The sequence below is a fragment of the Microchirus variegatus genome, assembly GCF_963457635.1.
Source record: "Microchirus variegatus genome assembly, chromosome: 18".
NCBI lineage: Eukaryota > Metazoa > Chordata > Actinopteri > Pleuronectiformes > Soleidae > Microchirus > Microchirus variegatus.
In genome coordinates this window covers 22,031,870-22,043,952 of record NC_139819.1, presented here as the reverse complement: position 1 = coordinate 22,043,952, position 12,083 = coordinate 22,031,870, and the positions used below count along the sequence as shown (strand labels likewise).

Below are 12,083 nucleotides of genomic sequence, written 5' to 3'. Positions count from 1 at the left end.
AAAAATCTGGCTGCTGTACTTCTGTGTATATATATATATATATATATATATATATATATATATATATATATATATATATATATATATATATACATATATATATATATATATATATATACATATATATATATATATATATATATATATAGTACGTCTAATTTAACACACACAGGATGTCGTGTCTGGAGACTGAAGCAGAAAGACTGTGAGAAAAGTTTAGAGAGAGAGAGAGTTTGCTGTAAATCTCACTTATTATTCGACCAAAATAACCCTTAACCTGAGAATGTTGTCGGTAAATGACATAAATAGGCTCATAAAGATGCAACCTTGAGCGTCGGAACCCGGACCACTTTATCTTGTCAGGTCTTTCTAAAAAAAAAACACAGCTCTCTGCGCTCATTCTGCCTCATTAGGAGATGATCATAACAAGACCTTTGGCTGCGTCTCCCAAAGCCCAAACGTGGATCAAAAAAAGTCCCCTCAATTATTTTTCCGGCTGAGGCAAAACATCTGAGACGTCACGAGCCACAAAAGCACTGACGACTGTTTAGGCCCCGCACTCCGAAAATTACAGGGAGTGTTTTGTACCTTGTCTTATACTTTTTTGACTCCTGAAGGTTCAAAAGCTGTGGAGCTTCTCCACAATCTCTCCAGAGGAACCGCAGTGAAAGCTGTCACTGCGTTTCCTCTCTGTAGTTACTGGACGTCCAGTTTTAAAAAAATTAAAAATAAGACAAAGCCTTTTTGCTTGAAGGCAGCGTTGTGCGTGATCATAGTTGTGAAAGGTAAGAGTCTCAGGGTCATGCAGGGCTCGGTGGTAATTATGCTTAATCTCAAAGTGCAGGAGGCTTAAACCTGGTGCCGAGCAGCTCATTATAACGGCTGAGATCCACCAGTCGTAGAGGAATTTATTCAGTTAAGACAGAAAGTGTTGGGAAAACACCTTCACAATCACCACCACCACAACAACACAGTGACACGTTCATATTCACACAGCTTCTTCAATATGTCTGTGTGCGAACGATCGAGCGCAAAATTTACGAAAGACGTGATTTTTTAAAAAAATGAAAACTTTCCTGAATAGACGCTACCACATTAGATTCTTCTTCCCCGTTCAATAAACACATCATCACGTCATTTCTGTCGGTCCGACGATGATGAAGAAGTTTTCGTCAACAAATCATGAGTCACAAAGAAAAATACGGTGAAAGACACAGATTAAGTCACAGAGACACAGTGAAAAACTCGGAGAAAGACAAAGAAACACAGAGGAAGACAAAGAAAGACAATGAAAGACAAAGAAAGACAGTGAAAGACAGAGAAAGACAATGAAAGACAAAGAAAGACAGTGAAAGACAAAGAAAGACAATGAAAGACAGAGAAAGACAGTGAAAGACAAAGAAAGACAGTGAAAGACAGAGAAAGACAGTGAAAGACAGAGAAAGACAAAGGAAGACAGTGAAAGATGCAAAGAAACACAGAAAGACACAGAGAAAGACAGTGAAAGACACAAAAACAGAGAAAGACAATGAAAGACAGAGAAAGACAGTGAAAGACAGAGAAAGACAAAGAAAGACAGTGAAAGACAGAGAAAGACAAAGAAAGACAGTGAAAGACAAAGAAAGACAGTGAAAGACAAAGAAAGAGTGAAAGACAGTGAAAGAGAGAAAGACAAAGAAAGACAGTGAAAGACAGAGAAAGACAAAGAAAGACAGTGAAAGACAAAGAAAGACAGTGAAAGACAGTGAAAGACAAAGAAAGACGTTACGACAGGATTTACATATGTACCAATTTTTGTTCATGTACATGAAGAACATGACTGTTAAAAGTTACATTTGCGATTTCTTTGAAGGAATAATAAAAGTAACTCCTTCAGTTACAATTACGATCATAAAGTGCTCAAAAAAGTGGATAAGAAAATTACAAAACAATCCGTCTGTTTCAAGGGGTGAAAAAATAAATCAGCTGACCGCGGCCACTTTAAAAGTAGGGCCCTATGAAATCCGTTTTATTTTTTTCCAAATTCCGTTTTATTTTTTTCCAAATTCCGTTTTTTCCGTTTTAATTTTTTAGAATTCCGTTTTTTCCGTTTTATTTATTTTTATTCTGTTTTTTTTACCTTTTATACTTACTTTACCACCATAGAATGTGTGCTTTTTGTGTCAGTGAATAAAATGTCCACTGAAATGCAACTTTCTTCTTGAATCCACTGACTTCTCAATTGTTCAATTGCTTTCACTTAAGTTAAATCCTAATTAAGTAAATGCCAGTGAATCTTAAAACAAGCCATGCATAACATAAATAAAAAAGTGGTAGTGCCCCCTCATCTGGTGCAGACGGATTTCTGCGCACCGCCCCTGCGCTGTACTGTTCTCCCTCTCCTGCGCCGTGCGCTTCTCCGTATCCGACTGGATCGTTTCTCTACACGCAATATTACCCCTACAACGCTGCAATTAAGGGAATAACAGATGCATCAGATGAGCTGAGGTCTTTAGTTAACTGTTCAAAGAGAGAGAATGTTCTCTGGTGTGAAGTGAAAGTCGTGGGGAGTTCATAAGTTTCACTTTTGTGCAGAGACTTTCCAGCATTTAATAGGCGATGTTCCACAGTTTACTCGCCGTGTTTCGGCCGCCGAATTATCGGTGCATTCCTAAATATAAAATATTTATTGACAATAACAATATAACCGTAATAATGGCGTATTTGATGGTGTGACTTGAGTTTCAATCGGCACCTGGATAAGGGGACGCTCGCCGGTTACATGCGGGCGCAGCGCATTTGTTCCGCGGTTTAGAAAAAAAAAGTGTATATAAAGTAAATAAACAAGCAACACGCACTGGTGGAAACCCTGGCCGGGTGAGTGTTTGTGAGGAGATGCACGGGTGGTGCCACGAATGAGCGTTCCCCGGAACATTTCTCCAGACAAACGTTCCTTCTCCTCACGATGACAGCATTTCAGTCACATTATGTCAATTTCCGCGATATTCCGCGTTTAACATTAGATTCCGTTTTTATTGGCCAATTCCGCGATTCCGTCCGCGATTCCGTTAACACGGAAATCATAGGGCCCTATAAAAGTCATTAAGACGAGGAAAAATATTGACTCTCGCTGCTTTTAAACGAGTGCACTGGAAACAATATTTCATCACGTGTGCAGGAGCCAGAGCTAAGCAATGATGAAAAATGAAGTTCCTGTAGCCGAGTGGCTTAAAGCATTAATTATTACAGTGGAGTGTGTTAAATGAGAGCGCCTGCCCTCCGTGAAACCGTGGAGGATCCTGACAGAAATATTGGCCCAGGAGCGTCTCCCCCTGACAGCCTCCGTGCTCCAACATTATATTCATTTAAATACATTAAATCACCGCTAACACCCGTGGAAAGTGCAAATCCATTCTATTTTCTCTCGCACTTATCTCAGACTTATTTCCAGCTTTTCAGACTCGGCTCTTAAATCAATAATCATTTAGATGAGAAATTAGTGACAGAAGCCTGGCTCTTTCCACACGGGAGGCAGAGCTGCAGAAATGAGGAGAGAACCCAAAAGGGGAGGGGTGGGAAGAGAAAAGATGGAAAAAAGTACAGAAGCGGAACTTTTCAGAAGATTGACCTTAAGTTTTTTGTCACCTGGAAGATGTTGGAGAGGTCTCGCAGGTTGAAGATGTAGTGGAACTTGACGGCCGTGGGCAGGAACGTGGAAGAGATGCGTTGGTGCAGCGCCAGTGCGAGCTGCACCACGGTGGGGCAGCTCTTCTGCAGCGCGGCGGCAAAGCCCTCGCCTTTGACGTGCTGCAGCAGGATGGAGGTGTAGATGGTGGCGAGGGCGTCGGCTCCCGGAAACGACAGCGCGAAGACCGAGAAGTGGCGCTGTGGATGCAGAAAGCCACGTAAGTGAGTCGTAAGCGAGTCCACACTATGTTTATGACATCTTCAGAATAACTTCTCACTCTTAAACAACATTTTTCAGACTGGGAAACTCTCCCACACCAAATCCCATTGAGAAAATCAGCGATTTTAACATCACAGCAAACAGGAGTTTTCATCCTCCTCCGCCTCCATAAGTAAGTTAAAATATGTTATTTTGTGATTTCGGTGTTTGAAAACCTTTGTTTTGATTTACCTCAGTGACACAAAGTGACCACACGAGGCAGCAGCAGACCAGCAGCTCCTGTGCCTCAGCGAGCTAAAAACATTAATTTTCTCTATGGACTTTGGTGTGAGTGAGAGTAAACTTTGCAAAAGTGTGTTTAACAGTGAAACATGATTTCAAGATATCATAGACTTGTGCTAACAAGTTAAGTGGCTAATGACGCACACAAATTGTAGAAGAAAAGTACCACAAACGTCGTACAAAAAAAGAGTATTAACAAGCATTATTTTAATATATTATATAGTAATATTTGCTGACTTTTCTGAGACTTTCACTCAACGTTTCTTTTGCCGCTAGGGGGCGCTGTGTTCAATATTGAAAAATGAAACATGAAAGTTTTCCAGACACAAATTTGATCAATCATTGCATGTTTGCTTTCAATTGCACCTTCTATAGTGGAGTTAGACACAGTTTTGTGGTCAGAATTCGCCACAACTTTGTCGCCCCCTAGCGTCTACACCGCGTGATGTTGAGTAACTCTTTTGACAACTTTTTACCGTTATCTTGTCCAGATTCAAAGGACCATATTTCAAGTTGATTGCATAAAAGCTGTAGGAGGAGTTTGTTGAAATACCACATTATGCGTAAATTGCACAGATTTGTGGTTTTTACCAAGACGCCAGAATTAGCCACAACTTTGTCGACCCCTAGCGTCTACACCGTGTGACACTGAGTAAGTCTTCTGGGAATTTTTTTTACCGTTATCTTGTCCAGATTGGGATTACCAAATTTGAAGTTGATTGCATAAAAGCTGTTGGAGGAGTTTGTTGAAATACCACATTATGCGTAAAATTGCCAAATTTGCACAGATTTGTGGTTTTTACCAAGACGCCAGAATTAGCCACAAATTTGTCGCCCCCTAGCGTCTACACCGTGTGACACTGAGTAAGTCTTCTGGATATTTTTTTACCGTTATCTTGTCCAGATTGGGATTACCAAATTTGAAGTTGATTGCATAAAAGCTGTAGGAGGAGTTTGTTGCCATGTGCGAAATTGCAAATTCACAACAGAAAATGGCTGTTTAATCCAAAATGGTCGCCTTCCTGTTGGATTTGGGTCATGGGTGAAACAGACTTTTTGGTTCGTATTGACATGATACATGTGCACCAATTTTTGCTACGAATGATAATATTGTGATGAATTTAATTGGCCAATGACTTCACCATTTCACGCATTTTTAAGTGATTATACAGGATTTTTTGCTCTTTTATGGTGGGTTTACAGCACATTATACTACACTGCTTCTCCGTATCTAATGCAAGCTTTAAAAGTGGGAGGAAAATGTATAGATGTTGTACAGGATGTACCAAAAGGGGGAGTTAGTCCTCATGTTACCTCTGCAGTGTGTTGTGCAATACAAGAGGAACACAGTGTACTGTGTGTGTGTGTGTGTGTGTGTGTGTGTGTGTGTGTGTGTGTGTGTGTGTGTACCTGCAGTCGTGGATTGATGGTGAAGCTTCCAGCTGTGGGGTTCATGCAGGACACGTACTGAACGTTGTGTATCTCCTTCAGAAGCAGTTTATTACGGTCGTACCTGAGAGTTCACACACACACACACGTGAAAAATGTTAAATAAAAAAATCATTATTTAACAGCTTCACACTCTCACACTCACACACACACACACACACGTCTCAGCTCAGACTTAAGCTGGCGTGGCTCAGTAACAACCTCCTTTCTGTCAATTTCATACCTGAAATCCTCCTCGTGTATCAGGAACGGGCCGAGCGTGTCTAAGCCACTCGGCCTGTGTCTGACGCTCCGAGGAACCCATGTTCACAATGACCTCACTGTGGGTCACACAGCCCGGCAGCACAATGCTTTTTAAATAGGGGAAACTGTAGAAACATCCACGCTTATATTTCACCTTTAAAGGGACACTGTGTAGTATTTATGGGTTTATATAACCCAAAATCCACTTTTTTATACATATTATGTGCTCCTGCATTGTCAAGTCGCTGTATAATATTTTTTGTTTCATTTTCGTAGTGTTTCAGAAAGTCATGGTCGCGGGCCGCGGTTTCATTGCCACTGTTAGCAGCGAGACGCCATGTTTCTACCGGAGCCTGTAAGGACAAACGTGAGAGAACAAATCAAGCGTCGCTTTACTTGTAGCGGAAGTCCCGCCTCCACTCTCTCCGCTTCGTCTGCTACGGCCGCGGTAGCTCGCCCTCTCCCTCACCTCACGAACCTCATCTGCTGACACGGAGAAAGACGACGAGGACGACATTTGACCGGCTGAGGACACCGTAGCGCTCAGGCAAGGGAGGGGGTGAGCAGAGGAGCAGTTCTTTGTTGTAAATTTCAGCCTCTCCTCTAGATGGCACTATAAACTACTTCACCTTTAACTCTCGTTAAATAGTTGCAACGTACATAATTTTAAAGGAATATGTTTTCCGGTTCTTTTTTAACACTACAGAGTCTTCTTTAACTGGAAACTGAAGTTTGAAAACCACTTAGTCTCCCGGCACCAAATCCCATTGAAAAAATCAGCGTTTTTATCTCATGCTGCTGCCCTGCTGCTGCCTTGTTTTGGAAAGTTTACATCACTTTGCTAAATCAAAAACAAAGCAACAAAACTTTTCAGACACCGAAGTCGCAAACTAAAATGTTATGAGCTTACTTCAGGAACGTAGCAGTGGATCAACAGCTCCCGTGTGCTTTGACGTAAAATCGCTCATTTTCTGCATGGGCTTTGGTGTGGGAGAGCGAGAGGGTTTTACAAAGTGACACAAACTTCCATTTCCTGTGATAAAAAGTGTGTTCAACGGCGAGAAAAGGCAGCAAGTGTGGATTTTATTGTGGTTTATTGTTATTAACTGTTACATTTAGCCACGTTTTTTTTGGCCCTTTATCGCCCTCGTGTGAGCTTCAATGCCTTTTATTTATAGTGTCTTTTATTTATTCTCATCTTCTTCTAACACTGTGGTTGTTTTAAAGTGCTTTATAAATAAAGTTGTGTTTGCAAAAAACAAACAAACCCTGAACTGTCACTTTTCATCACAACTGAACGCAAAACAGATTACGTGATGCATTCTACCGCTGCAGTACCTTCACAGCCCAGCAGGGGGCGGCAGTCCACACTATAGCAACAGTAGCGTCTCACCAGTGGTTGTAGTCCATGTGTTGTCGTATGAGCGTGTGCGGCTGCACGGTGCCGTACGCGTCCACCTCGGGCATGTTCATGTCGTCGATGAAGTAGACGAGTCGTCTGCTGCCCGGAGGTCCGTAATTACGCCCCGCCTTCTTCTCCAGAGGCTTCTCCAGGACGGCTACATCAGAAATACGACGTGTAAACGACGACATTCAGGTGGTGGTGTTTTTAACGTGGAGCTTTGATTACAGAAACAAACCTTGGAGCATGGCAGACGTGGTGTAGTAGTTGAACGGCACGTTTTTAATCATGTACTTGTCGGCGTCCAGCGATCCCAGTTTGTCCCCGACCAGGACGGACTTCCCCGTGCCGGCGTTACCGACCAACATGACGGGCCGGCAGTTTTCCAGGAGGCAATCCATGAAGTAACGAACTCTGATCGTCTCTGTGGTGTGGACCAAACAAGCCTGCACACACACATGAGAGAGAGAGAAAACATGAAGATGTTTGATTTTTTTAACTATAAAGTAAAGTATATAACGGCTGTTTTAATGAGGGGAGACAACAATTTATCAATAACTAAGTTGGTTATTAACTTAGTTAACCGTTTTAAAAATAAGTTTAAACTGAAGTGATTTTTTTTGGATTTTTTCAAATTTTCAAATTTTCAAATTAGATTTTTTCAAATTTAAAAATTAGTTTTTTTCAAATTTAAAAATTAGATTTTTTACATTTAAAAATGTGAATATTCTTTTTTCATTTAAAAAATGTGAATATTTAATTTATTTAAATTTTAATAAAAATGTTACTCTTTTTTTTTTTTTTTTTTTTATATATGATTTATTTATAGAAATTACAACAGAATACTTCACGTACAACAATCCTCACAGATAAGTGATAGGATAACATAACATACAGCCAAATGCTGAGGATACACAATACATCACCCCATCCCTCATCCTTCCCCTACAAGCAAACAAAACAAGACAAACAACTGGCTTATGAGTGCTTTCAGTGGAAGATAATATGGTAGATTTGCATGCTTGTACACATCCACACTATCCGCAAACAAACATAGATCCAAGCACATAGAAATCCACTCGCATTAATTAAGCACAGTAACGACCATAAGTAAGAAAGCAAACATAATAATAATAACAATACGAAAAATGAACAACTAGACAGTAAATAAATAAACTTTAAAAAAGATAACAAAAATAAATAAATAAATAAATAAACAATAATAATAATTAAAAAAAAGGTAATGCTGCATGCTGCCAATACGTGCTACCAATAAGGCTAGTTGAAAACAGGGCGTTGGTGCGTTATTGGGGTGAATCAATCAATGATGGCGGAATCTAATTGGAGAGACTTGATGTGATCTAAGAAAGGATCCCAGACCCTACAAAACTTAGTTGAGGTGCCACGCAAAGAGTACTTGATTTTTTCCAGTGTCATATAATGAAGGGCATCCCTAATCCATTGAGAGTGGGAGGGGGGGTGAGGGTTCTTCCAATGTAACAATATGACACGCCTCGCCAAGAGTGAGAGAAAGGCCACAAGTTCACAAAAGTAGGATGGCAATGAATGACCAGTAGGTAGGACACCAAACAGAGCAACTAATGGTGAGGGATCAATTTTGGTAGAAATAATGGCTGAAAGACTGTCAAAGACACCCTTCCAGAATGGCACGAGGACAGGACAATCCCAGAACATGTGACCAAGACTGGCTGGTCCTAAATGGCACCGGTCACAGCTTGAGTCTATACCTGGGAATATACGAGCCAGTTTACTTTTGGACCAATGAACCCTATGCACCACTTTGCATTGTAATAATCCATGCCGGGCACAGACAGAGGATGAATGGACCCATTTCAAAGCCTGATCCCATACCGCAGGGTCTAACTCTATATTGAGATCATCTGACCATGCAGTGCGTAAGACATCCGAGGTTGAAGATTGGTGCGCCAGAAGAGTGTAGTAAATCCTTGATATGGCACCTTTCCGGTAAGGATTAATTTTGAAGATGGTATCTATAAGCATAGGAGACGGTGAGGCGGGGAAACCGGGAAAACGGTATGTTACTCTTTTTTTAAATCTATTTTTATTTTTTATTTTTTTTTAAGTAAAATGATTATAGCTCAAACGTGTGCGATTTTTAAATGAATAAATACATTAATCAACTGGTTTCTTCCACCAGGTAAAGAAAATATCTGGAAATAAACTAAGAAATACTGTCTTATATTCATCTTTTTAATCTATGTTTAATCTATGTCTAATGTTTAAGAAGAAAAAGTCATAATTTGTCATCCACTTTTGGAGGAGACAGGATGTAAATATTTAAATAGCAGCAAAATCATAGTGTGTCATGTTGCATTTTGAGTCTAAGTGACAGTGGCTTTTTTTCATTTGTTTTGTAAGAATGATTTGCACTTACAGGCCACCGTACAAGGCTTCATATCTATATAAAAACACATTTTGGCGTTGTCGTCGTCATCGTTGTACCTGCAGCGGTGCGTCCGCATCCATCTCAAACTTAGGCACCATCTTGGTCCAGGGTTCAAACTTCTTGGTCTCGGGGTCGATGTAGTAATCGAAGACGGTTCCCTGCGCGGGGAACTTAACAGTTTTGAACTCGGCCACCCACCACTTGCTGAACTCCACTCTGTAGTCGACCAGCTGCTCACACACACACACACACAAACACACAGAGGGAGGGAGGGAGGGGTCAATACTCTAAAATGACTTCCTCTCCTGCGTACAGTAGCTATGGATCCGTGCGTTTGATTTACACCGGAGTGAACACAAACCACGGGGACGGATAAACTGCAGCTGAAGGATAGGAAATGAGTGAAGTCGTCTCATCACCTACAGACTGGCAGCTCCTCTCTCCTTCCTCCTGCTTCCTCCTCCTTCTCTTCATACCTGTCTCTTCCTCCCCGTCCACACACACACACACTACCAACTCTCCAGTCAATAAAACCACTTAGCATTTAAATGCATTTGTGATGGGAAAATAAAGTGGAGTACATTTGTACCAAAGGGAGAGAGCGGTTTCATCCCATAACTTAGACGAACACACTTACTCCGAAGGCGCTAACTGGATTGCTTAGCAACTGCTCGGCTCTCATTTAAATTCAGTGTGTGTGTGTGTGGATGAGCGGGAATTCTTTTTTTTTTTTAGACAGGAGAGTTATCTCTCTCTCTTTTTTTTTTTTTTGAAAAATAACCCTCACATTTTTCCACCCGCCTTGGGAATCATTTCCATAAACAGAGGCACGAAAGAAAGTTGCATAAGAGTCGGCAAAGGCTTAAATAACACCGAGAAAATACCCGGGTAATGCAGGTGCAAAAGGCTCCCTGTCAGGACGGAGTTATGAGGAGGGAAAGCAACCGAGAGAGAGCGTGTGACCACACACACACACACACACACACACAGAGAGAGTACCTGGTCCTGGAACAAGGCTCCCCCAAAGGCCCAGACGGCGGCGAAGACGAAATAGAGCTCATAAAGTTCCTTGGCGCAGTCGGGCGGCGTGCTCTCTGGCGTCAGGAGACACTCCAGCAGGTAGCACAGCGTCTGCACCAGACTCTGCTCGGGGATGGGGATGATTTTTTTGAACCTGACACGAGAAGAAGAAGACGACGCAACATCACGACATCTGTTACAGCAGAGCCTGTGGCTCAAGGATTCGGACAAACAAGCCATGACTTGAGATTTGAGGTTTTCGAGAGTTTTTGCCTCTGAAAAGTGAATATATTCTGGTTTAAGGATGAAAAATGACTTTTGAGAACACCTTTCTGACACTTAATGCAGCGCTACTCATTTAGCTGAGAAAATAATTGACATACTAGTTAAAAACAGCCCCGACTTTAAATTCACTCAAAACAAGTCTGGCAGGTGACAATTCGACGCGAATCAATTGACGTCGACGCGATAATGAATTGTGAAAAAACACCAATTCTTAGGTGTTAAATTAAATGCTTTAGCTCAGATGTGTGAAATATTATAGTAAAGACAAAAACGGCAACAATATGACATGATTTATGTCCATCACTGACTGAAGTGCACACAGACTGGTTAAAAAATAAGAAAATGAACACAAATTGACTCTTAAATAATATATTTGCCACTTTACCTCAACATTATAGGTATTATAAGTTTCTGTCGCGTCGTAAACTGCTCACTCTCCTGCACCAAATCCCATAGAGAAAATGGATGATTTTACATCACAGCACACTGTTGGTGTTGTTGATCCACTGCTGCCTCTATTAGTTAAGTTCTAAGTAATGTTATTTAGTGAATTCTGTGTGAAGTACTTCACTTAAAGGTGCATTATGTGATAAATCTAAATCAACTGGCCATAAAATCCTCCTAATATGTCACAGAGACTCAGGAATAATGTTCATATAACAAACTGAACTCACCAACAACAACAGTACAGACAAAATATTTGCATTAAAAAAAATATTTTGCAGACTGCAAATGATGTTTATGTTTTGAAATCATGTTTTGGCATGTAGTGCCACCTACCAATCATTGCAGTCAGTAGAGTCTCAGCTGCCGAGCAACCACGGGTTGCCAGTTACGTCAGAAAACAAAACCTAAAAGACCTCGGTATTTTGAATTTGAATGTAGTAACCATTTTTGGCCACATTCTTACATATGGCACCTTTAAATTGATATAAGCGACACAAACTTTAGCAAACGAGTTAGCAGCAGACCAGCAGCAGCTGTTTCCCTGTGAGCTAAAAATGGTGATTTTCTCTATGGACTTTGGTGCAGCGGGCAAACACATTCTCAAAATGGCGTACTAATGTCATAATCTCATACAACCACAT

General features: G+C 40.9%; 1 protein-coding gene across 1 annotated transcript in view; it reads right to left on the bottom strand.

Moving 5' to 3' along the window:
- The window catches only part of dnah9 (dynein, axonemal, heavy chain 9), a gene marked incomplete at both ends in the record, with an annotated part of 143,014 nt that overhangs the window by 76,563 nt on the left and 54,368 nt on the right, over positions 1-12,083 (bottom strand). Inside the window, 6 exons of the mRNA XM_083904660.1 lie at positions 3,625-3,864; positions 5,579-5,681; positions 7,254-7,419; positions 7,501-7,708; positions 9,747-9,920; positions 10,690-10,864. Coding sequence (XP_083760786.1) covers positions 3,625-3,864; positions 5,579-5,681; positions 7,254-7,419; positions 7,501-7,708; positions 9,747-9,920; positions 10,690-10,864 — 1,066 coding nt within the window. The remainder of the gene's footprint in view (positions 1-3,624; positions 3,865-5,578; positions 5,682-7,253; positions 7,420-7,500; positions 7,709-9,746; positions 9,921-10,689; positions 10,865-12,083) is intronic.